At 42.6% G+C, this 27,453-nt stretch overlaps 1 protein-coding gene across 3 annotated transcripts in view; it reads right to left on the reverse strand.

Moving 5' to 3' along the window:
- Nucleotides 1-27,453, reverse strand: part of Map2k5 (mitogen-activated protein kinase kinase 5) — a 256,460-nt gene that overhangs the window by 149,132 nt on the left and 79,875 nt on the right. For all 3 annotated transcript variants that reach the window (XM_052763441.1, XM_052763433.1, XM_052763451.1), the window contains one exon: nucleotides 8,329-8,368. In XM_052763441.1, coding sequence (XP_052619401.1) covers nucleotides 8,329-8,368 — 40 coding nt within the window. The remainder of the gene's footprint in view (nucleotides 1-8,328; nucleotides 8,369-27,453) is intronic.

The following is a 27,453-nucleotide window of genomic DNA, read 5'->3' on the forward strand; positions in this document are numbered from 1 at the left end:
AAGAAAGGTTTCTTTGGCTTAAACCTCCACATCACTGGAGGAAATGATTACAGTAACTCAAGCAGGGCAGGAACCTGGAGGCAGGAGCTGATACACAGGACATGGTGCTGCTTACTAGCTTGCTCCTCCTGCTTTATTACAGAACCCAGGACCACCACCCACAATGGGCTGGGCCTCCCCCATCAATCACTAAGTAAGAAAACACCCTATAGTCTTACCTACAGCCCACTTTTATGGAGGCATTTCCTTAATTGAGGTTCCCTCCTCTCAGATGACTTAAGCTTGTGTCAAGTTGACATAAAACTATGCAGCACAGTTGTTATAATTATTCCATATACTTTAAAGGTTAAAAAAAAAAGGCTGGACACATCAAAGAATGACATGGAAACACAGAAACTGCTCTTAAAGCAAAAAGGCCTACTTACACTTCTAGGGATAAAAAAAAGAACATTTGAAATGAAAAAAAAAAAAAACCACACTGGGCAGGAGGAACAGCACATTAGACAATGAAGAGGAAAAGGTCAGTGTATTTGAAGATTCTGGAGGAGAAACATTTCAAAACTAACACAGGGAAAGACCGAAATGAGGTGAATACTCAGTCAAGTTCTCCACGTGGGAGATGATCTCAGGAAAGGTTAAGGTGTTCCAAATTGGATGAAAGCTGAAATCCCACATATTCAAGAATTTCAGCAAACCTCAAGCATATTGAATACAAAAAAGAATCACTCTCAAGCCCAGCAGAACTGTATACTGTAAACTGTAACCATAACCTGCAACACAGAAAGAGCTCAGATCAGCAGCCCGAGAAGCCAGGTGAGGGGACACACAGAACAATGAACGAAAGGACAGCCAGCACCTCGCAGGGAAGTATAAAGCCAACACTGGAACAAGATCTTTCAAATTCAAAAGAAAAGCCCAGGCAGGTTCCTACATCTAGTGATGGTCATGGACTAATCCTCTGAAACTAAGCAAGTCCCAGTTCAACACTTCCTCTGCTAAGACTTGCCTTGGTCATGGTGTCTCTTCACAGCAACAGAGCACATACTAACACAGCTTCTATGGTAAGGATCTTATATGAAGATAAAGATAGATGCTACAAACTCTAGACAACCATTAAAAACAGAGGAGGGAGAATGGGTACGCGACCAGGGCAAACGGAAAACAGAACAAGAGATATAAATCCAATCATATCCTATCACAGAAAATGTAAATGGTTCCAACATTCTAACTAAAAAGTGGAGATCATCAGACCAGATTATAAAGTAAGATCTAACTACATGCTGTCTACAAGAAACTCATTGCCAATATAGAGACGTGCTAGGTTCAAAGTAAAAGGCCAACATTAGCAGAAATCTAGATGCTGTAGCTATGCTAATAACAGCCAATATGGATTTCAGAGCACAGATTGCCATGAACAAAACAGTCACTGCATTAAGACAAAGAGGCCAATTCATCCAAATGATAAGAACCCTGTTGAAACTAACAGCACATCTTCAAAAACAATGACAGAGAGCAATGGAAATTTAAGAAATCCCACCCCTTGGCGCTGCTCTGTGTGCTGACGTAAAAGCCTCATTCTAAGGAGAAACTCTTCCCCTTCCTTTCTCTCTTCCGCTTTTCCTCCCATGAAGTGCACACCCCCCCTCTTTCTCTGTCTCTCTCTTTCCTATCTTTCTCTTCATCTCTCTACTATAATAAACTTTCTATGTGGATGTCGAATCCGGGTCGTGAATTACTGGGTGCCGCTGCCGCAATGCCTGCACGGTGTGCATCTGCCCAGTCCACTGCTGTATCTGCCCAGCATGTCTCCCTGCATGTGCAGGATACCCTAGGGGTCCTCCTGCGCAATAATTCATAACATGGGCGCCCAATGTTGCTAGGTAATCCTACTGCTTTCTCCTGCCCACGGCAGCCTGAGGAGCTCTGGGATCCTGTACCACCTGCCATTTTTCAGGCTGAGCACCGCTGGGGACTCTTAACCCTACTGGATCGGTAAGATTCCTCCCTTCTCTTCTGGCCATTTTCCCACAAGTGAGGATTCCTCTCGGTTTGCTCCCTGGTACCACGTTTTTCAGGCTCATAGCCCTTCGGCCCCAAACCCTATGTGACGGCATATGGTGATGGCTTGTGCCCTCTCAATTCCATGGCCCATAGCCTTTGTGATGATTGGCGATCTTGCACCGTTATCATTGGCCCTTGCTGTCCCTCTGGGATGCCGGAGGTCAGTCCGCTGGGCCTTACACCTCATTGTGGAAAAATAAGCCTATGGACCCCTGCCCCGACCACTGCTGCTGACCAATGGCTTGGGTTTACTCCCCTGCGGCTGCTTGCACCATGCCACAGCCTGGGGGAGGGTCCCCTCTCTCCTGCCCAACTGCGCTGTTACTTCTCCTTCTTTCTTTCACAAAGCCTATTTCCTATGTGAGAATGGGAATGTATAATCGATGTGGCCATCTATATTTCTTTCTGACTGACTTTTAAATGTTTCAACTTATCTGTTCCTTATCTGCTCACTTTACTTTGGGGGGGAAAAACCCACATTAACATATGGTCAAGTGCCATATTTCATAGGGGCGATCACATGATCAGGCACTGCCATCTTAAATAATGGCAATCACGTGATCAAGGCGCCCTTTAAATAAGGGTAACCACATGGTCTAGCTGTCATCTTGGCTAAGGTCAAAACAGGCAAGTCACATGACTTCACCACCATCTTTACTAAGGGCAGCATGGGCGGGGCACCCAGTGCTCAGGTCTTCAGTATGGAGGAAGGTTAGGGAATCGCCTCCTGATGAGCATTGTTTCACTATTATTTTAGGGGCCAAGGAAAAGTCCTCTGGCCTTGGCCTGGTGTTTCCTAGCTGCCTCTCTTAGGCTCTAGCCATCTGGGTGGGGCAGAAGTCTAGTCATGGTGTTCATTTCTCTGCAGCCACTCATGTGGGCAGGGCCTGGAGACATATGTGCTCCCCTCCAAAGCATCAGCAGAACTACTTGCAGGCAGTATCATTATACTAAGATTTTAAATTTCAGATTTAAACATTAATACAATTCTGATACACTTTGGGTCACAAGCTCAGGATTTTAAAATTTCCTTGGCTACTCATTACCTGCTTTTCCACAATTTGGATTTCAGTACTGATTGATAATACTAATTTATCTAAAACCTTTATTTTTTCCTCACTTGTCTATTCCTAAGGATGGTATTTTTCTCTCTCCTGGTCTTTGGACTCCTCCTCTTTTCAATCACTAAGACCATGAGCCAAAAGGCTCCAAATAAATTCATAAATTTTAACTCCCGTCTCTAGTCTATATTTCAGCAGGCTGGCAGACACATCAGAGCAGCAGTGTGGACTACAACCTGCAGCGCTTTCCCTGCTACAGATGTCAGCAGAGACTCTTGTCTATGTGATGTGGACCAGCCCAGCCAAACGTAATTGTTCCCTGCCTCTACAGCCAGGTCAGATGACCACATACCTGGGTTCCCTCCTTACCTTTAACTAGCCAGAGTCCTCCTGACCCTGTTTCAGCTTGAAGCAGCTATGGAGAATACATTGTACTGTGCTCCCTGTTCCTAGGACAGGCTGGAGGGCTAGGTTAGGAATGGAAACCCTGGCATAGAGTCCACCAAGAGGGTCCTTTTCCTTTTCTCAGAGTTGGGCTGCACCCTGACTCAAAAGCCCCCTTTCTCCTGTTCTCATTCAGCCTTGGGGTCTTTCCCCGTCACTCTTCTTTACCTTCTCAGGAGACATCTTAAGAAATAATTATTTCTATATAAGTAATTCAGGATTATAATCTGGCTCTACTCAAAGATCAGAACTACAGCTACAGGGCCTTAAAATATGGTAATAGATTCAGATATCACTGCCAACAGCTTGAAGAATGTCTCTCCTTACTCAAAGTCTATTCAGGCTTAAGAATGCAAACTTCCTTGTCCTTGCTAACTTCATTAAGCTGTAACTAATTGGGAAACCTGTATATTCAGATTTAAGTAAGATATATGCTCTCAAAGTTACAAATACATTAACAGATTTGTTCCCCCAGTCCTCAAACACCTGTAGAGATCTGAGAATATGGCATTTAATATAAAAGCTTTTTTTATGATAAAGTGACATGCCAGCTCCTGGCAGCATCCTGTATCTCCTCAATAAGACAGATGACCACAGAAGAACTTCCACCTGCCCGGAAGCTCCCATGGCAAGGCCAGCCATACAGCAAAAGGATGAGATTCTGTCCAGACTGTGAATAAGTGGAACAATGGAGGACCAATTGCCCCATACTGCAAAGTCAAGGTGGGTCAGTCTCCCCAAATTTCTACTCCACAGAAAAAAAAATCTGTCAGATCTTCTGGGCCTATCTGCTGAACAAGTACTGCCTTTGGGGCTTCTGTCCCCCCAATGACCATAGAGAGACTTGGGATTGCTGCCTAGGTAGCTGGAAAGCTTTCTCACTTCTTAAATTTATCCTTCTCAGATATATATATATAATATATATATATATATATATATATATTATATATATATATTCTCCAATTACAGACAGGTATGCCTCATTCATAGACTTCATGGTACACGATAGACTGGTTTCAGATGTAACTCCAGAGTTTCAAATTTTTAATACTGATAAATGCAGCTTTGATAAAATGATAGAACATTGACTACAAAGAGTTCTTAAGAGTCCTTAAATGGATTTTTAACCCTTTTGCCATGATGTAAATCTGTTCCAGCTGTCTTTCAGATACCTACAGGCTCCTGGGAAAAGTTTTGTTACTGCATCAAGAAATCTGATCTGATGAAAACTAACAATCTCCAGAGCCCATTTCTGACCCCACCTATTTTTGGAGCATATTTTGCAGATTCATTGTTCCCACCTGACCTCCAGAGAAATAGTAGATGCTATGGCTTCTATACTCCTGATTTAGCATGCCATTTTCCACCAAGCTCCTGGAATATCACTGCTGCAACCTGCCTCCTCAGCTCCCTCAAGGAACATTTCTGAGATTGTCTGCCATGCGTGACTCCCAGTCCTCCCTCCCCACTTTGCCCCTTGTCAGCTTGAAGTAGCCTCGAGAATTTAGCACCCTTGTTCCCCAACTTGCTCCATAACTCACCTCTTTTATAATAAAACAGAGGAATGAATGTTAATATTCTGATCCACCCCTTGAAATCCCATCCCTTGGCTCCAACTTGCGTCCTGACGTAAAAGCCTCATTCTAAGGAGAAACTCCTCCCCTTCCTCTCTCTCTTCTGTTCTTCCTCCCACGAGGTGTGCACCTTCAACTCCTCTCTCTCTTCTTCTCTCTCTTTCTCTGTCTCTCTCTTTCCTATCATGTCTTGCCTTCATCTCTCTATTATAACAAACTCTCTACATGGATGCAGTGTCTGGGTTGTAAATTACTGGCCTCCGCCACCACTGCCATGCCCACATGGCATGCATCTGCCCAGCATGTTTCCCTGCATGTGCAGGACACCCTTGGGGGTTCCCCTGCACAATAATCACAATAATTCATAACACAGACCAAGGTCCAACTGTTGTTGGAGATTTTAATACTCTAGTTTCAGTAATTGATAGAACAAGTTAAAAAAAGGTATTAAAAGCCAACTTGATCTAACAAAGGTTTACATAACACTTTTCATATTCTTTGGATTGTAGTTTTTTTTTTATGTGCACAGAGAAGATTCACCAACAAAGATCATATTTTGAGCCAAATTAATTTATGGTAATTCCAATTATACAATATGTTTTAGACAACATTGGAATTAAATTTTTCAGTTATTGACTTCATTGGTCTAAAGTCAATAACTGAAAAATACTTGGAAATTTTCCAAATATTTGGAACTAAATAACAAATTTCTAAGAATTAATGAGCCATTCTGGTTGTTTTGAAGAAAGGATACATTATATCCCAGTATAACCATTGTATAATCTATATGATTTTCGCTTTGATTACCAAGGTCAAGTCTGTGGTGATATATTTGTAATCTAAGAAAGTTTGCCTGAAGATCACAGGACAGACAGAGATAGCCACAGAGTTAGCCATAGAGGTCAGGCAGTGGTGGCACACACCTTTAATCCTAGCACTCAGGAGGCAGAGGCAGAGATCCGTCTGGATTTCTGAGTTCAAGGCACACACCTTTTAATTCCAGCACTTGGGATCACACACCTTTTATCTCAGCAGTAGGAAGACTGAGACAGGAAGTGATATGGCTGGGCAGAGAAAGGAATATTAGGCGGGAGAAGACAGGAACTCTCTTCTTTCAGGCGTGATTACAGGCTGAGGAGTTGGTGAGGTAAGAGGTGGTGGCTGTGGCTTGCTTTGCTTCTCTGATCTTTCAGCTTTCACCCTGATATCTGTCTCCAGGTTTTTATTATAAAACCATTTAGGATTCATGCAACACAAGTCTATCACAAAAATCAATCACCATTTGACTCAGTTTGCAAACACAATACAGGTCTTGCTGGAAAGTGCAGTTCAAAGGTCCAGCCTAGAGAACGGCTTATTTGCAAACTCCAGCTGTTCTCATATAGTGAAAACCTAAGCTAATTTGTAAAGCATATTCTTTTTAAAAATTTTATGTGCACTGGTGGTTTTGCCTGCATGTATGTCTGTGTGAGGGTGTTGGATCCCCTGGAACTGGAGTTACAGACAGTTGTTAGCTGCCATGTGGGTGCTGGGAATTGAACCCAAGTATATTCTTAAAAGAGTGACCTTTAATCCTCTCCAGAGCAGCTGCTGGTCCTTTGCCATGCACAGTTAAATAACTGTGCCCATGAATCTTACTATTAGCCTATGCAAAACAACTTAAAATGTATGCAATTATGAAAATGTTATATTGTATTGACAAGGCCAAGGATTCTGGATCATTTGTAGTGATGCTCTCGCCCTCTCTTGGCATAACTAAACCAAGATTTGACTGTCTTTAAATATAAAGAATTCTGATATCAGAAGAACAAATAACTGAACAGACAGGAAAACCCTGCCCAGTTCGTGGGTGCTCTCATCAAAGGGGAGCTCAGGGGAGACATGGAGATGGTTCAGTGTAGGATAATGGGAGGGGAAGGCTGGGATACAGTTTATCCCCACAGAGCCAATCCAGAAACTCTCTGGACCGCTTCCTCCTGTGTAGAATGTGAGCCTACAATGACCTCAATGGCGTCTCCCAAGCTGCGCCTGTGTAGATATAATTTGCTTAGAGTTTCAAAGAAGGCTTCCCGAGAGAGTGCTGCTGGACCTCCTCACACAGGCTGTTATTAAAACTAGACCTCACGATGCCACATGGGATGTAGGTGCTGAACTAGGTGTGAGACAGTAAGGGAATCCTGGAATGCACTAGAATCCAGATCTGAGCCTTAGTTTTAGTTTAACTCTAATAAAAATGGAATAATCATTATGCAAATTCTTAGTTTCTTTAAGATATAAGACACAGAATGACAAACTGAAATGTTTGGGAAAGAGGGCAGTTTCTCACTGTGGAGGGAGTTACAAAGGCGTCTTGGAGATGAACTTTGAAAGGCTGGTGGAGAACAGAGGGTTGAAAAGCAGTCATTTGTACAAAAGCTGTACAGCACCTGGAGGAAGTCAGCTTTACGGAGTCAGATGGACATCATTTAAATCCTCACCCGCTTCTCCCAAATGACCTTGGACAAATCAGCTCTATGAGTCCCACTTTCTTCAAATCTAAAAATGGCTGAGAATTACCTCAGAGTTCAGGATTAAAGATAACTGTTTAAAACACAAAGGGTGACACCTAGCAAGCAGCAGCTGTTCAAAAACTAAAACCTTCCACTGCCAAAGGCCCGGAGACCAGAGACAGGGGGTGACACGCAAGAAGTCATCAGCTGACAGGGAGAGCAGAGAGTGTGTCTGTAAAGGCAGGTCACTGTGAGACTGCAGGGGAGTCAGACCAGTGTGTCAACAAATAGCCTGCTGTTGGAAAGTGTGTTCATGTACCGGTGACGTAAGCTGAGAGGGAAAGGAAACCAGAGAACACCAAGAATTTCACAACACAGAGCTGAGGAGATAGCTCGGCAGGCAAGAGTACTTGTTGCACAAATCCCCAGTACCCAGGTAAAATGCCAGGCATGGCTGCATGCTGTCATTCCTGCACTGTGGGTGGGAGGAGACAGGAGGACCTAGCTCCAGGTTCAGTGAGAGACCCTGTCTCACGGGACTATGGAAGAGAGTGATAGCGCAGGTCTCCCAGCATCCTCCTCCGATTTCCATGGGTACGCATATCACATGGACCGCACACACACTCACACATACTCACACACACACTCAGACACATACAAATTTGCATAAAATATACATAAAATACATCCAATGCTTACCTTTACAGCTAAAATTTTCCCACTTGGGACATGATATGCTCTGTAGGAAGATAAAAAAGAAACAAAGTTACTTGACATCATTAGGTAACCTACAGAGTGGCTGAGGACACAGTGTCAACCCACACATTTCTGCAACAATGGGGATATACCTGGTGCTCTCAAGGCAAATGGCCCATGCTAGCAACGCGTATTTCTGTGGTGCTAAATGGTTTATGAAATGATTATATATTTTAAAATATTGCTCAAAAGTCACACTGTTATTATTACTCTCCTCTTAAAGATAGAGTTCTGAAGCATGAGGAAGTTAAGCAGTTTGCCCAATGCCCAAGTACACGGTGGCAGAACTAGACCTTCAAACTCTGTCAGGTTTTCTGGCCCCAGGTCCCCTGTTGTGGATTGTGTGTGTCTGTGGTCATTCAGTTCTGGCCCCGGTTCCCCTGTTGTGTCATTGTGTGTGTCTGTGGTCATTCAGTTCTGACCCTGGGTCCCCTGTTGTGGATTGTGTGTGTCTATGGTCATTCAGTTCTGACCCTGGGTCCCTTATTGTGTCATTGTGTGTGTCTGTGGTCATTCAGTTCTGACCCCGGGTCCCTTGTTGTGTCATTGTGTGTGTCTGTGGTCATTCAGTTCTGACCCTGGATCCCTTGTTGTGGATTGTGTGTGTCTGTGGTCATTTAGTTCTGACCCTGGATCCCCTGTTGTGTCATTGTGTGTGTGTGGTCATTCAGTTCTGACCCTGGATCCCTTGTTGTGTCATTGTGTGTGTCTGTGGTCATTCAGTTTTCTGGCCCCGATCCCTTGTTGTGTCATTGTGTGTGTCTGTGGTCATTCAGTTCTGACCCTGGATCCCTTGTTGTGTCATTGTGTGTGTCTGTGGTCATTCAGTTCTGACCCTGGATCCCTTGTTGTGTCATTGTGTGTGTCTGTGGTCATTCAGTTTTCTGGCCCCAATCCCTTGTTGTGGATTGTGTGTGTCTGTGGTCATTCAGTTTTCTGGCCCCAATCCCCTGTTGTGGATTGTGTGTGTCTGTGGTCATTCAGTTTTCTGGCTCTGGATCCCTTGTGGCATTGTGTGTGTGTCTGTGGTCATTCCCTTGTTGTGGCATTGTGTGTGTCTGTGGTCATGTATAAGCAGCAAAAGGAAGGTTTTTGCTTTTCTTTAAGGTACATAAACAGAGAAATTATATCACTATATTTTATCAAAATAATCACCAATCACAGGATGAGTTCTGACTATGGCTTTTAATATAATTTTTCATAAGAAATACAGCTATGGCTTGAGCATGTGGCTCATTTTCCCCTTAAACAGGGAAGTAGGCTCAGTGTGGAGTTTGAATGAGAATGGCCCCCAAAGGCTCATAAGTTTCATTGTTTCCAATTGGTGAAACTGTTTGGGAAGAATTAGGAAGTGTGGCTTTGTTGGAAGAGATGTGTCGCTGCGACAGGCTTTGAATATTCTCAGTGTGTCTTGCCCTTCCAAATTATAGATCAAGATGTAATCTCTCAGCTGTTTCTGCTGCCATAACTTTACTCTATCATCATAGACTCTATCCTTCAAAAATCATAAGCCATGAATGAAACACTTTCTTTTTAAAGCTGCCTTGGTCATGGTGTTTTATCACCATAATAGAAAAGTAATTAAGACACTCAGATACACTGAAATAACGTAACCTAGATTAAGAAATATTAATGGGATTGAGGCTACACCTCAGTGGTAGAGTACTTTCTTGTCCAGTATATATAATGCACAGTATTAGATGACCAGCATAAGAGAAAGAAGGAAGGAAGGAAGCAAGCAAGCATTCATTCATTCATTTATGGAAAGTAAGAAATTGAGATTTGCAGAAATAAAATCATTTTCTATCAAGACTTAATGTGTATTAATGAAATGGGGCCTTTTACATACACACTGCGTGAACTACATATTCTCACCATTATTGGGATATAAACAATTTTACATAAAAATTTTAAATGAGCTATGTAACACAAGCAGGTATTGTAACTGCAAACCCATAAAAGTACCAAACCCAAAAGAACTGAGAAGAACTGCATCTGCTCCCTGGAGGATTTCACATATTCCCATCATGCAGCTCCATGGAGGATTTCACACTTTCCTATTATGCGGTTAGTGGCTGAGATGTGAGTGGACAGTGCCAGTGTCCACTTATACTATACTAGTATATAGTACATACTATATTTTCCCCAGTGGCTGCAGAAGTTGTTAGTCTATGCCCTTTAAAATATATGTGAGGAATTTAGATGCTTTTTCCAGGTAAATATCAATAATTCAATATATAAGATTAAATAATAACATTATTTCCACTGGTATATCATAGATGCTTCCAATTTCAGCTTTTTAAAACACTGAGTTTTAGATCACTAGCCAAGGACTAAAGTATGATGACAAAAAATCTGAAGCTGTGGGGAGAGCAGTGTTGGTACTTTGAACAAGGGGCAACACATGGACTTCTGAGACCAGCTGTGGCGATAAGAACTTGATTAGCTGAGAGCCCAGCATACATACACCTCACTGGGTAGTTTGGCAACTTAATTAGCTTGTCAAGAAAGCCGATCTCTTTCCCAAAAGAAAGGTCTCCCATTTCCAAGTGAATTAAAAGAGAGACTTGATGATTTAATTATGACGCACGCTAATTCATCCATGCAAGTTTGGGTTCCATTTCGAGCAATAAAGAAGCCTTGTGGCTTGGTTTACAGTCTGGTGACAGGGCCGATTTCACATTTAATCATCGGGGAGAAATGGATGACAAAGGCAAAGTCAGGCATGAGCTAAATCAACTCCCTCAACTCTGCAATCAGCATGCTACCTGGAGAAAGAGTTTGTTTACTTTCGGCAGATAGTACGTCTCAATTGTCTTGACCTTCCTCAGCACATTAACTGTAAAGTGATTAATGAAGTCTGAATGGAGGCTCTGGTTACACCAAAAGACAACTATACACCTCCGCAATGTTTTAATTAACAGCTAACGCTTCAAATTAGTTTGTTGTTGCCACAGTAATTACCTGTTCCAAAGAGCGAAGGGAGGAAGCACTTGTATGAGGCATTTCTGAGTGCTTCTCCCTGCCTGCTCCACCTGCCTTTTGGGACTAGTCCCCCTGGAAAACTGAACACACAATACAGACACCTGGGGATGGCACAAGATGGAATAGTCTGGTGTAAATGTTTGAATAGAGAAGCCTGTGAGGGATTTTTTTCTTAATTAAATCATTTGAAGTGGGAATATCCACTTTTAATCCAGATCTTTTGAGGTGGGAAGATTCACTTTGACGTAGGCCACACCTTCTGCTGGCAGCCTATATAAAGGGCACGCAAGAAGGAAGCTTCTCTCTTTGCCTGCTTGCTCTTGCTGGTAAGTCTATTCCTTCACTGGCATTAGAGCCTCTTCAGGATTCCGGCATGTACTGAAGACCAGCTGAGACATCCAGCCTTTGGACTGCACAACTGCTGGATTGTGGGACCTTCCACTAGTAGACAGCCACTGTTGGACTGGCTGGACCACAGCCTGTCAGTCATTCTAATAAACCATACACACACACACACACACACACACACACACACACACACACACACACACACACACACTGTAAAAACAATAAATTCATTACATCCGTTCTGTTCCTCTAGAGAACACTGACAAACACATTGGGTTTTGTTGGTTGGTTGGTTTGTGACTCTGGGTTCAAGCCCAGGCCCCCAAACATGCTAAGCAAGCACTCCCCCATTGTGCAACACTCTCAGCCCTCCTATTTTCTGTCTTTGTCAGGAACAATTCAGGTGTGGGAACAATGATGTTGGTGTCAACATTTAATGTCAGACCAGAGTTTCCTGAACTAGCAGGGAGTGCAGAAAACTGTCCAAGCCAATCCTTCCTTCTTTACCAGAAACACCCAAAAGCCAGATTGAGCAACAGCCAAGCTCAGGAAAACCCAAGAGTGTAAACTGCAAAAGACATGCCAAGGGTAGGACTGGGCATGTGTGCCAAGGGTAGGACTGAGCATGTGGAGTGGTTCTTGCTGTTCTAACCAGACTTGAGATCTGTGTTGACCATGTCTATCTCACTCAACTCACCACAACTGTAAAGCAGAAACACCACTTGACAGAAACTTCTGCTAGGTAAGAAAGGATGTCTCAGTCTCTTGGGGTTAACAAGAAAACATAAGCTACCCTAGAAAGCACCCATGTAGTTTCCTTTAATAAATATTTGTATGGCTGCGCAAGCTGCTCCAACATTCAGGAGGCTGGTAGATCAGGAGTTTATAACCAACCTGGGCTACACAGTGAGTTTTAGGTTAATCTGTACTATGAGACCTGGTTTCAAAAAAAAGTATACATATGCATATATATCCATATGCATGGAATATATGCATCCATATGCATGAAAATATGTATACATTTGTGTGTGAATATAACTATGCATTTATAGATATGTATACATATGCATACATATATATTATACATACGCATACATATGTATATACATATATGCAATATCAATGTGTATTTATATAATGGTCCCCACTGCACTTCAGAAGATGTCCCTGCACTGTGTGCCACACTGGGCATACATATGATGGTACTCTCATATCATCATCTTTCTATTCTTATGTTTAGCACAAATGCTTGCCCATAGTAGATGCTCTATGCTTAATGGGGGGAAATCCTGTCATTTGAATGCAGTTTTACAAATTCCACATGCATTTAATTCCATAATCTGACAGGTAGGTGCTATCATCATCATTGTCATCATTGTCATCATCATCATCAATCATCACCATCACCACCACCACCACCACCACCACCACCACCACCTTTCCCGGGAAGATTTCTAACTACTGAATCCAAAGTCCTTATGAGGATTTCACAATCTGGTTATCTCATATATCTGTTTCTGCCAACTTTTCTTATCTCTAGTTATCACTCCCCTATACTAAACATGTTCCTGCCTCAGGGCCTTTGTACCTATGCCAGAAGTCAGGACCATTCTTTCTCTAATGTTTACTTGGCATTCTCTACCTGCCTTTGCCTCTCAAGTGCTGGGATTTAAGAGGTGTGACAGCATGTGTGCTCTGTTAAAAATCTCTGCTCTATGTAGAATTCTGTTTGCTTTTTCAGTTCTATTTTTATTATTTATGTCTTCTCTTTGTTAAGATTGAGGAACTAGCTTTTGGTTTTGTTGACTTGTTTCATGACTCCATGACCAATTCTTTGATTTCTAGGGTGTACTCTCTACCCCTGTTTGCTGTGTCTTGAGCTGTGTTAAACTGGCCAGTGCCCTGCTCTAAGCATGACTTAGCTGTGTCTCCTGATTTCACACTTGGCATTTCCATTTCTGTTCAATTGTAGATATTTTTATTATGATGTACTACATGATTGATAAGTTATTCAGACGTATGCATTTCCACTTCCCAATATCTGGCTGTGTTTAACTTACTGATGACAGCTAACCTAATTGTTGTTACTAGAAAACATGAGCTGTATGTTACAGGTTGGACTGAGATTTGCTTTGTGCCCTAGTAATAATTGGGTTTTTGTTCTTTTTTTTTTTTTTTTTTGCAAAAAATGTATGCCTAAAAAAAGAAGTATGTGTATATTTTCAACTTAATTGGTGTACATTTCCATACACAATCAGAAAAACACACTCTGCCTGTGTGCCAAGATTTCACCTATCAGGCTGGAAGGATGACACAGTGCGTGTGCCACTCCCCAATGCCCCCCACACACACACTTGCAGAGGACTTGGGTTTGGTTCCCAGCATCACACTGGGTAGACCATAGCCATGTGTTACTTCAGTTCTAGGGGATGACAACCTCTTCTGGCCTCTTCAGGCAACTGCATCCATGTGGTACATGTATAGACAGGCAGTCATACACAAACACATGAATAAAAATAACTCCGAAAATATTTTGCTAAGTCAGTCATCTGTCCTTATACCATCATATAGCAGTCCTTTCTAATCCCTAATAATCATTTTTGCCTTTTAGTTTGTCATATGTCAATACATAAGCTTTTGAGAAAAAGGGTTTTGTTGTTGCTACTATTATGTTTGTCTTAGATCTTCCCATTTTTTTCTTTCAACTTTATTGTGTTTTCACAATTTCTTCTAACCTAATCTAAAATAGCAAATAGCTATATTTAAAAAAACCCCTCAATCTAACTAATCTATTAAGTGGCAATCTCCATTTGCATTTATTATAACTGCTGATAGAGTTGGGATTTATTCCTACCACTCTACTCATTTGTCCCACGTCTCTCTCCTTTACTCTGCCTACTTTTTAATGTCACCAACACCATTTTTATATCGGAGAGACTTAACAAAATATAAAGTTGACTATTCTCTACCCTTTCCAAACCAGGTCAAAACCTTAGACCGTCTTAACTGCAACCACCCCTTCTCATGTTAATGCGTCATCTTGTGCAAGCAGTGGACCAAGTTCAAAGGCCCAGGGTGGAAATGTGTGTGGAAGAAGAATGAGCAGCAGGCTTAACTGAGAGACATGAGCCAAAGAGGCTGTGGGAAGCTGGGCTGTCATGTCACCTAGCCATGGTGAGGTCTCTGGCTTTCACTCCAAATTGTAGAAGGCACAGATAGAAGCAGAAAGCTAATTTGAGAATGGGCACTAGCTGCTGGATGGTGAGACTGAAACTGAGGGTGTGCTGAGAAACTGTTGCGTTGTCCCCCACAAGGGGTGAGAGGGACTTGAGCTGAGGGGCACAGAAGGCAGGGGTGTAAGGTGATCAGCTTCCTCTCTAAAGATTCATTATGTAGACAGTGTTCTGCCTGCAGGTCAGCAGAGGGCACCGGATCCCATTACAGATGGTTGGGAGCCACCATGTGGGTGCTGGGAATTGAACTCAAGACCTCTGGAAAAGTAGCCAATGCTCTTAACCACTGAACCATCTCTCCAGCCCTCAGCTTCCTATCTAAACTGAGGCCAGAGAGAGGAAAACGAAGTGGCCAAGGCCATGAGAAAGGACTTCTGTAAGCTTACAACAGACCTAGAGGCCATGAATGCTGGTGTTATGTCTGTCCTAATGCTAAGCACTTAGTGGCTGGTCAGAAAACATGTGACCGACAACAAAGGCAATACTTTGGGACCAATGCAAGTGACTCTATTGATTTTTTCTTTCAGACTCTTCAGAGTCCAGTGCAGCTTAGAAGGTAAGTGATAAGTGTGCTTACCTTCATCTAACTCCTAATGAAAATCTATTCTAGAATAATCACCACAGGCTGCAGAGATGGCTCAGCAGTTAAGAGCACTGACTACTCTTCCAGAGGACCTGGGTTCAATTCCCAGCACCCACACAGCAGCTCATAACTGCCCGTAACTCCAGTTCCAGGAGATCTGATGCCCTCTTCTGGTCTCAGACACCAGGCATGCACACAGGACACAGACATACATGCAGGCAAAACATTCATACACATAAAATAAGATTTAAGAAGAAAAAAAGCAATTTCTCTAATAATCTTTAAAAGTGAGGAGAAGAAAAGTTTGAAAACAAAATGTTAAAAAGTCCTCCATCTAAGAAATGGGGGGTGGGTTTGGGGGGAAGGCTGGGGGGTGGGAGGAGGGAGGACAAGGGAATTTGTGGTTTGTATGTAAAATGAATAGAATATCTCTTAATTAAAAAAATTTATTAAAAATAAAAAGTCCTGCATCCACCAGGACATACGGGAGAAACAACCCGTGTTCACATTCCCACATCTGGACTGCCACGCAAGTGCATGCCATGCACAAGACCAACCACATCTGTATCTTACAGTCTTTACTGAAATTATTTATGCTTAGAATTTCAAATTCTAGAAGAATCGCAAAAATGTGAGTCTTCCCAGCTGACTCCTGCTTACAAAATCAATAGCCTAAAGCTGAACATGCATTTCCTGGTAAAACCCATTCTATCCTATACAATTAAAGCAGACATCTGAGTTCTACAGCACTTCCTGCGTGTTAATTTCCCAACATAAGTTCAATAAAGTTATTTTAATTCATGTGCAAAGAGGATTTATTCTGGGGAGCATCTGGCTTCTCTGGTGACTGGGACACCAGAGGGAATTTAAGACAGGGACGTTGACCTACAACCTGATGCCAACACTTCATATTTGAGCATGACTCCGTGATGCTATAACTGCCAATCAACTCACCAAAAATGAGCATGAAAACACCTTTAGCACCTACTTTTCCTCCTACCTTGAAGAAAGTCCTCAACAGTAATCACAAGCATAGACTGAGTCACAAAAAGGAAACACCTGAGGGACAGTTCTGCCCCTGACCTGAGGGCTGGCAGGCTTGTTGTGTAAACTATGCCCACAGGAGTTTGCTTCCCACAGAGCTTATGGTAAGGTTAGTGAAAAGAGGGAGGAACACTCCGTGAATTCTTTAAAGAAAGCTATCAATTGTTGGAAATTTCTCCAAACAGGCAGGAATCACCTGGTCATAGAGAACACAACAGTAAGAACAGGAAGTAGATGGCGGGGTGTGTGTGTGTGTGCTTATTTTGCTTCCTGGGTCTCAGAGGGCAGATAGGTAGGACAGAAAGAGAAAAGGTTTATTTACTCAGTGGTTAAGAGCACTGGCTGCTCTTCCAGAGGACCAGGGTTCAATTCCCAGCACCTACACGGCAGCTCACAACTGTCTGTAACTCCAGTTCCAGAGGATCCAACATCCTCACACAGACATACACACAGGCAAAACCATGAATGCACATGAAATAAAAATAAATAATAATAAAATATAAAAATAAACAAAAGTTACAATGACAGTCTCTGTGTTAGCTGCCTGCAGAGACAGAGGCGGCTCTCCAGAATGATAAAACAGGTTCTCTGCTCTTCAGGCAATGATGTCCCTGATAGGTAGGTCCCCAGATGTCTGCCTTTCTTCCCAGAGCCTTGGAGCTTCCCAGTTTATACATCAGAACAGGGCTGGATGCCAGAAGGTAGGACCAAAGAGAAACATGGGAGATTTGACCAAAAGTTTGATTAGAAGACAAACCACTGCCTAAAAGGAGATTTAGGATTAGCCACCACTTTACTTAGGCAACTCTTCATTCTTACTAGCAGAGCTCTTAACTAAGAGTTTCCATATTCAGATTAAATTATTAAATATAGCCCCTTATCAAAATGTATGGCAGTCATCATTAAACCACCATGACATAGAGTCATCAGTTTCCATATTTACAGATGGTGTAATTGCTGTTTAAATGATGATTATTTATTTATTAAAAAGTACCTGTGTGTTTCACTCAGGTGTGGTAGCACATACCTGCTACAATGGCCGAGCCAGAAGGGTAAATAGTCTGGGGCAGCCTGGGCTAACATGAGGAGACATTGTCTCAAAAAACAAACAAAAACCAATAAAGTAAAAATAAAAGTTCTTGTGATTCCATGTAAACCTTTTAAAAATGAATGGAAGTCTTTCTCTGAAGTAGGTTTTCCCATTTCCAGTCACATACAGCCTTTGGGCTAAAAGAACAACTAGAGGAAAGGGAAGAGGAGGCAGAATCCCAAGGCCTGAGGAGCCACCCACAGGACCAGTCCCTGATTGAAAGGGACCCTGCAGTCCAAACTCATGAGGCAGCCAAATCTGAAGCCAATACAACACAAAGCGAGCCCTTCCTCGCACTGGAAGAAGTGCAGTGCATGACTGCCCGTGAGCAATACATGGACAAAATCAAGCACTTTCTGCTGTCTTGAGAGTCATTTAGAAATGAGTTTATTTTCATTAATTTCTCTGCATGCCATCTTTGAATTGCAATGGCATCTCCAGCAATCATATGCAAAGTAGCTGTGGGGTCAGCCAATGAAAATGTTTGGTCCTTTTCTTTGGAGTGTGGGAATAATAGTCAGTTGGAGAATTTTAAGAGTCCTGTTGCATACTAAACTAGCCATAGCCATTCATAGGAAGAAAAAAAAAATCAAACAGTTTCAGGGAAATCCACATTGACAGTTGCTGCCTTCCATAATAGATAAACACATTAGCCAGGCTCTGGCTGTTAGAACAGAAAATCCAAAGTAAACAGCAGTTGTAGAGAGAAGCTTCAAATCGTGAGCTATGCCAACTTTCCTTCTAAAGCCCCTTACAGAACTTGACTACCAAGTGTAATGTAATCTGTGCTTAAGCAACACCCCCCAACTGTTTACATACCAAACCAAACATGTCATTAGGTTACAGACATTAATTTCAAGATATTGGTTGTATATAGTCCTCATAAATCCACCTAACATAAGGCACTGGGAAGTTGGCTGGGTTAAAAAGATTTTCAGTCAGAGAAAGATGAGAGCAGCCTCCTGTTCGCTCCTCTCTGTCTAGTTGGGTGAAACACCCCTTTTCTCCTCATACCTCCCCCGAAGTTAATGTCATCAGGCTTCCATATTTCTTCCGTAAGTTGAAGCATCCTGCTTCGAGCCTTTAACACTCTCCACATTAACTAGAGTAATGTCTTTTAATATATGGCCTAAATACCTTGGAGATAGGGGAAGCTGCCGTCACGGTGAACTCTCGATCAAAGGATCTGAAAGAAGGCAATGGGCAAAGCAGGGAAGCAAGAGACATCACAGCAGGAGAAGGAAGCTGAGTGGCTAAGCAATGCATGAGGGGACTAGGAGCACTCTGAGGATGGACCAGATAGGGCCCTTCTGCAGGAAGACCTTGAGTACAGGGTAATCGCTACTCAGTTCCCTGTAGAGTCAGCCAAGAATCACTTCTCCCAAACTGCCCACAAAGATGGGTACTTCAGAAAACCTTCTGTCAGGGCTTAGTATTCGGTTGTGTATGGTTTAGAACATATGTGTTATAAACTTTTCAATTTTTTCCTTATTTTGAGAATTTCATACATGTATACAATGAAATATGGCCGTATGTACTCCCATTTCTCACCTTCAATCTTCATCTCTCTTTTTTTCTAACCCACACATCCAGTTACGCTTGCTGCCCATGTGCATGGGTGTAGGGCCAACCACCGCAGCAAGGCAACCTAGCAGTGAATACACCCTCAAAGAATGACCGACAGTCTGCTGCCAAGAGCTCCTCAGTAAGCCTGCACAGCACCTATCCTATCTCAGTTATGCCAGAGGTTTGGCTGGCCCAATCTTGTGCTGGTGACCACAGCTGCTGTGAGTTATGGTCACCATAGCCATGTCACAGCCAGAAGCCAGCACTTCACAGCACCCCTCCCGTGCTCTGACATCCCATAGGCCTTGGTGGTAGGGTTAACACAGGCGTCCCATTGGGGTTGAGCACTTGGTCTCTCCTTCTTAGGACTCTGGTCAGTCATGCATCTCTCCATTGGCTGCTGCCCACTTGGAAAACAAGCTTCTCCAACCAAGGCTGAGGGCAGCCCAGACCTGCTGGCACTGGGAGCTGGGGGTAGGGAGCACAAGAGGAAAGCTTGGCCAGGAAATATTTTTATACAGAGGCTATCTGCTTTGTACAAGAACTTGTTAGGGGGTGTCTTAGCCATTCTGCAGCCAAGGAGTCAAGGCCTGGCGAGGTTAATGGCAGCTTCAGATTTCTGTTTGATAAACATGGAGCAGGAAGTGGATCTGGGGCCTCGGAAGCCGAACCCGAGCTTTGTGTGAGCGTGAACTGGCTGCTTCTAGAGCTTCTTTCCAGCAGTCTTCCAGGCTCTCTGGATATGGCTGGTGCTGATTTTTAAAAAGCAATAGAAGAAATCGATCGAATGCCTCACTTTTCAGGGTTGCATTAACTTTTTCAGGCCACTGGGGTGCAATTTACTAAATTACCTCTTCTAGAACACTAAATAGTACCCTAGTGGGTCAAAGAGTAAATGCACCTCTGAAAAGTGAGCCATTTATTCCCTTCCCTGTAGTGCCAGATGTAATATGTCCCTTATGACAGAAATATCAACCTGCTTCCATTACAAACCAAGACACTGTCTTATACTGGATAAAACGAGTGTGGGGAAGCTTCAGAAGTGGGGGCAACAAAGTCTCTGCCACAATCCTGCTCACAAGGTTGCTGAAAAGTCAACTCGGCCTTACATGAAAACGCTTGTTTACCATTCAGTGCAGACTGACTTGACTTGAGACCTCAAAACAGAATGAGAACTATTTGAACTGACAGTGTCAAAGCCGGAGATTATTCTGCTAGCTCTTTCCCACCTACTGTGTGTTACAACTGAGCCCCAGCACCCACTGCCATATGCAGTAAGACAAAGCACCAACAGATGGCCCTTTGTCTGCATTTCACTGCAGGCTACCTCTTACCTAAAAGCAAAAGCACCCCTTCTAGGCCCCTAAGCCCGTGTCTGCTTTTGGACTGCCCGAGGAACCGTTCTTCGGCAGTTTCACACCCATGAGCTGCTATCTTCCAAAGCTGAAGTTTTAAGTTTTCAGCACTGTTAGCCCCTCACTCTTCTGGAAGACGGCGATGTGATGAGGAGAACAAGACGTTTAATTTAAGAATCACCCGGCTTCTAATTAAACTGCCATAGGCAGCTGGTTGGATAAGTTTTAATCAGTTTCAATCACCTATTGATTGGTATACTGAAGCCTAAAAAATTAAAAGTAAAAGATGATTGGGGAATTGTCCCATCTCAGAAGAACAGTAGAGGCCTCTGTAAATAACTCCTCTTTTAACCATCAGCTAAATGAACACTTCAATACTGCAGTACAAAGTCTTCTGCAAAATTACTTTAACTAACAAGCAGAAATTTATCAGCTTCAGCCAAAATCAATGCTGAAATCAATTTGAACACTGGTTGTGTCTAAAGGGGCTCATTGGCAATTTAGGGAAATTACACCATGTAAATGCCTGTGCTTTAATTGAACAGTTCCATCAACTAGGCTGTGATTGCTGTCCATTCATTTATTTACTTTCACTACAGCTACCATTCTGCAAAGGAATGGCTTTTGTCAGGCTGGAGAGAGGCACTTTATCTTCATTTTGTGCACTTTTGTGCATAACAGAGTTTGTGGAATGGACACATCATGACCAGGTCAAAATAAACCAGGAGAGACTTGTTACTTTAACATAAAAAAGGAACACAAACTACCACCAGACCTGCACCGCCTTCAAACCAGCCAGGAGGGATGAAGGTGGCCCACACTCAGCTCTGGCTCTGTGCCACTGCCCTTTGAGAACATGGCATACTTTTTATTATATATTTAGTGATGTCTAACAACATATATATTGTGTAAGAATGTTCTCCTTGAAGAACTAGGTAACATTTTGATCTACAGAGTCCTCAGAGATCAGTCAAGAGAAGATCACAGTCTCTAATCCATTTAGGACAATGTGGCATAACATAGCCACACGCATTTTTCCAAGTCAGATATGTAGAAGGAGGAAAAGGAGAGGGTGAATATGGTGGTGCGGTGACTAACTGTCTTATAAAGACCAGGAAGCCCAAACACTATGATTCCAGAGAAAGATGTTAAACACTCACCAAGTCACAACAATGAAAAACAAAACAAAACGCTATAGGTAAAATTAGCAGGGAACCATATGAAATGATTAGAGGTCAGAGGTCCGCATCAACAGGTCTGACACTGAGTCCAAGTGCTCCCTCAAAGAGCTCAGGTTCCCAGGAAGGAGGAAGGACAGGAGACAGCGGCTAACTGGCATAGGCCAACAGTATGATACAGAGCCTGTGCAAAAAAGCACAACCCTGAGTCCAGCGGGAGCGGGAGCCCCCTCAAAAGGCTGGCAGGAATCTGTCAGCTGAAACACACTCTCCTCATTTGAGGCCCCTGAAACCAAGCTGCAACTATTTTAAACTATTTTAAAGGAAAGTCACAGGGAAAGACTAAGAAATAGGCAAGCATGGGCCTGGGAGGTGAGCTGCTCTGAATCCTCAGGGAATCCATTTTCTCAGGGCTGCAGTCAGTCTTCAGTCAAATGAAGACTGGAGGCCTACTGTGCTCAGCCATCTCCAGCATCCTGGCGAAGTACTCCGGGCCCTGGCTGGCCATTTTACTTGTGCTCTTAAGCTGCAGGGAAGCTGCTGATTGGCTGTCCAGTCAGTTACCCCAGACCTTGTTCTGCAAACATTCACTTACATTCATTTTTAAAAGAATTCTCTTTTTTAAAAGTTAAAAGGGAGAAATAACTAGTGTATATGAATTTAACTCAGTGTGAGCGTTTGTGGTAGTCATTCTGAGATTTTCTTCCATGTAATATTTTCAACCACACTATAAAGTTTCATTTGCTCTAGCTTTCTGTTGCTCAAACAATGTAAAGACACATCTTATTCATAGTTCTTAGCTAACTGTTCTGAAACTTAATTATGGTTTAATCAAACCTTTACATTTACTCCCTGAGAACCCTGCTCCTTTCTGCTGCTCCAGGCGGGTTGGAGCAGAAGTAGGGTGCTGAAGGCTGACGCCTATGTATTTCCCAAATACAACCAAGCCGATTAAAGTGCTTTATTGATTTTTGCCCGAAAGCAAATTCTAATTTTGTCAGAACAATGTTTTCACTGTATTATGTGAATTCACAAAACAAAACCATGCGCTGTGTTCTGAATGTAACACCAAATACTTGGCTTTCGTGTGATGAACTCTGGCAAGGAAAACCATGGAAATGTTATAATCAAGAGGATAGTATACAAAGTCATACTGAAAAAGCAAATAAATGCCAAAACAAACAAACAAATAAAACAAAATCACTTTAAGTTTAATATCTATAACCTAGCCCTCTACTGCTACCCTTTCTAGTTTGGTAACTGTTCCTGCAATTCCGAGTTAAAGTATATATCAGAGCCTGAACACGTTTCAATCCAGAAAGCCAGAAATTTCACAGGACCATGGTCTCTTACACCAAAGCAGCCGACAACAGAGCAAAGGGGTGGGGAGGAGGAGAACGGCACACAGTTATCACAGCGAATGCCTTTTGGACTTTGCAGCGAATTATTTTCCAAAAAGGCAATTTAAGTAAATGCCCTAGACACTGTGGTTCACAAATACTTACTTGTGCAATATGCCAACAAAGAAACTGTAATTTTCTAACATATCAACTACTGCAAAATAGACTTAAAATTTTAGTATGTCTTAGGAGTCAAGACATGCACCACCTTCATTTGTACAACCATATAATTAATCTAGGGACTCAATTACTAAATTCTGTGCTTTTGATAAGTAAAGAGACCTAGAGGGTAGACCAGTGGCCAGTCATGCTAACTGTGGGCCAAAAGTGTACCAGCAATTGCTAAAGGGCTTCTAAATCAACCACTGGACAGAGTTCACCATTGACATGCACTAATTTCTGTTTCACATTAATAAAGCATTCATGCTAAAAATTATAAAAATCCAGAGAGTAAATGACGTAGAGAGAAAGCGTGGCTGAGAAGCACCCCCAGGTATTGGTCTAGGCACCAGAAGCTCTGGGCTATACTCGTGACCTCAGAAATGCCCCTTTACCCCTCCACACTTTTCCTTACTGGTTAAAGCAGAAACCAGTTTCCTCACCAGGTCTAAAGGCCTGGTGTGACCAGTCCTTGTCCACCTGTCCACTCTCCCCAAGCTTTCTTTGCCCCAACTACACTGGCCTGGATGCAACACCCCTGTGCCCATTGCGGTGGTCCCTTCTTTCTGGAAGGTTCTTCTCCCAGATTTTCTCATGACTATCCTCCAGGTCTCAGCTCAAATATCACTTCTTCAGGTAAGCATTCCTTGGGCACCCCTTCTCCATACTTCATAGCACCCTCAAGTACCTTCTTACTTTGGCATTTATTTCTCTGAGGCCCCTCTGTTTGGGACCCTAGACTGCATGTATTTAGAACAGTCCTGGCACACAGTGACATTCAGTAACTACTAGTTCAGGGAATAAACAAATATATAACAAGATAAAATTTAACAGCGAAATGAAACAGTCTGGCATAAGATATTTATGGTTGCTGGGTGCTACATTTGGGGGCTCTTCATTAGCTCTCTCAGACACAGGGGGATCTATGCAGTCAGTTTATGGCTAGGTCAGAGGAACAATTCTTTTCTCAGCAGTTCTGGGTAATAGTCACATCTTTCTGCATATGCTAGGTAGTTCTTGAGTTACCCTACTGTGGTGGTTTGAATAGGTATGGCCCCCATAGCCTCATGTGCTTAAATGCTTGGCCCACAGGGAGTGGCACTATTAGGAGGTGTGGCCTTTTTGGAGTAGGTGTGGCCTTGTTGGAGGAAGTGTGTCAGCATGGAGGTGGACTTTGAGTTCTCATATGCTCAAGCTATGCCCAGTGTGGCACATAGTTTCCTGCTGCCTGTGGGTCAAGATTTAGAACTCTCAGCTCCTTCTCCAGCACCATGTCTGCCTGTATGCTGCCTTGTCCCGCCATGATAATGGACTCAACCTCTGAAACTGTAAGCCAGACCCAATTAAATGTTTTCCTTTGTAAGATTTTCTGTGGTCATGGTGTCCCTTCACAGCAACAGAAACCCTAACTAAGACCCCTACCAGGTCAACATTTTGTATTTACCCAGTGTGAAGACCCTGCCTCTGCAGGTTAGTTCTAGAAACACTTGGTACTTAGTGTAGACAAGGCACATGCCAGGCACTGTGAGGACTGCTGCCAAGATGACTCAGACACGGATGTCTTGCAGGGAGGAAGGAGCACACAGTGGGAGAACATCAGGGAGAGACTATGACTCAGAGAGACAGTGGATAAAAGCAAGTAGCCTTTAGCACATAGCCAACTGGACAGCTGCAGCAACAGCTGCTTCCATAGATCCCTTTTACTTTCTCTACACTGGGTAAAAGCCAACTGATCAAGTATCAGTTCCTCCACAAGGATGTTCCTGATCTGTCCCTTATGCCCCCAGAGCCGGTGGTCCACACATACAGATACACAGTCTGGCCTGAGGTCATGTATCACCTGTGGACAGAACTTCTGTGTCTCTCAGGGCATGGGGTGCTTGACACCACACATGCTCAGAACTTGCAGGTCAACAAGTGAGGAGGTCTGAAGAGGCACGACTGCCAGGCCCTCATTATCTGCCCACATTCCTTCCTTTGAACGCATGTCTCTGTCAACTTACTACCAGAGAAAAACCCCTCATGAATGCCAACGGGCATGCTGCAGGATGGCGTCACCCTCAGATGGTGGCCTCCTGATGCTGCCAGAGAACCGACTTCAGATGGAAGCAGCATCTCTCCCATCTCCTGTCAACAGATGCATGCTAATGCATCTTGTACCTGCATATAATCACCGTCACTGGGGAGTTGAAATTTCTCCATAAACAAAGCATTTTATTAACATAAAATATTACAAAGAAGTCTTGCTATCTCAAAATTATTTTTCCCTGAAAGAGAATGTGTTGAAACATCTAGATTCAGCAAATTCTTACTTGAAATATTACCATAATGTATTGATTTTTACCAGACTCAATTGACTGAAAAGTTGTTTGTATAGCAATATTGGCCAAACCAATATAGTAGAACAATTTTGTTACCCATAGTAATCAAGTGCATTTCTGAAGTATAATTATACTGTCATAAAAATAAAGCCAAGATACCCTTTTCCAAGCAATAAAACTATAGGGCTATAAAATAGGAAGAAGAAAAGGCTAAATAAATGAGATTTTTAAAAATGAAATTTAGTGTCTTTCAAAAACACCACTGCCTCCTCTTCCTTCCCTTAAGCTACAGTTAGGAGGGAAAAAAAGATCAATACTTCAATCTCAATAAACTATTTCAATAATAGTTAATTCGAGTGGAAACATAGTCTGAAAGTCTCTGCTCAGCGACCTGTGACATCCTGTCATGTTGGTGAGATGCCAATAATCCATCATTGCCATAATGGATATGAGCACGTGTACACAGAGGGGTGGTGGGGAAAGGTGGGAAAGGTATAGAGAGAAAGCTTGGGCACAGGTTTGTTCTCCAGCTTCTGATCAATACGGTACATATTACTGCAGGAAACAAACCCAGAATGGTGAGTGCTGACAGGGGGAGAGGGGGAAGCATACATAATTAATTTTATTTGACAAATACTCATTGATTTTCTGAAAACATTACTATCCCTGCTTGCCAAGTGGTACCATAATGCAATCCAGCCATATGTAAGTATTTAATTTTACATTAGGATGATGTCTTGTTGCTTGTTTAAAATATGATCTTGGCTTCCAAGAAAATGCTCTTCATTTCATTGGAAATTTAAGGTCAAGATAAATCAAACAAGCACCCTGGCTCTCAGGTCAATATCAAAACCATTTAAAAACTACTTTTAATATACGAGATACATGTCAGGGGAAATATGAAGGCACAGGGTCACTGCTTCTGGTTGACACCTGCAGGCTGGCTGGTAAGAGAGGAAGCCAAAGCTTCTGAGGACTGTGTGGTTCTAAATAAGTAATCTCAATAATAGTAAAATCCGACTGGAATTAACTTCAGTGTCTCACTCAACAATGGCACACAGTCTGAGAAACCCATTTAGGCAATTCTGCGTTATACAGACATCAGAGCGTGTACATACACTGTGAAAGATACCTACAACCTACCCTCTAGGTCAGTGGTTCTCAACCTTCCTGATGCTGTGACCCTTTAATACAATCCCTTATGTTGTGGTGACCCCAACCATAAAATTATTTCATTGTTACTTCATAACTATAATTTTGCTACTGTTATGAATTGTATTTTAAATATCTGATACACAAGATATCTGATCTGCAACCCCAAAGGGATCATGACTCACAGGTTGAGAACCGCTGCTCTAGATGATTACAATGTCACCATGGACCACTCTTGTCTACAGGGCCTGCTGTCGATCAAGACAGTGTCACTCTATATTCTCACCATCAAGGCCAGTTTTATTGTTTTTAGGAATCCTATGGTTTTGAAATATTTTGTCTACTAAACAGCATTTAATTAGATAACTCATCTATTTTCCCACTTTATGTAAATGCCCATCAGAGACTCTGCTTTTCAATACATAAATCATATTACTATAATGACCTATTATAATCCCAGCTTCTAAGCACACATTTATTTTTTTATAGTTATATCACAGGGGCAAGAGGTAACTTATGAACTCAGAGCATCTTTGCTACTCCCTCCAAGGACTGTCCCCAGTTTGGTGCCTGATGAATAACACTTAAAGGAAACAACAGAAACCAACCCTTAAGAATTACTCCCCTTTTCTTCATATTGTCTCTAGAAAAAAG

Source organism: Peromyscus californicus, unplaced genomic scaffold, assembly GCF_007827085.1.
Source record: "Peromyscus californicus insignis strain IS unplaced genomic scaffold, ASM782708v3 Scaffold_11__1_contigs__length_118956290, whole genome shotgun sequence".
Lineage (NCBI taxonomy): Eukaryota > Metazoa > Chordata > Mammalia > Rodentia > Cricetidae > Peromyscus > Peromyscus californicus.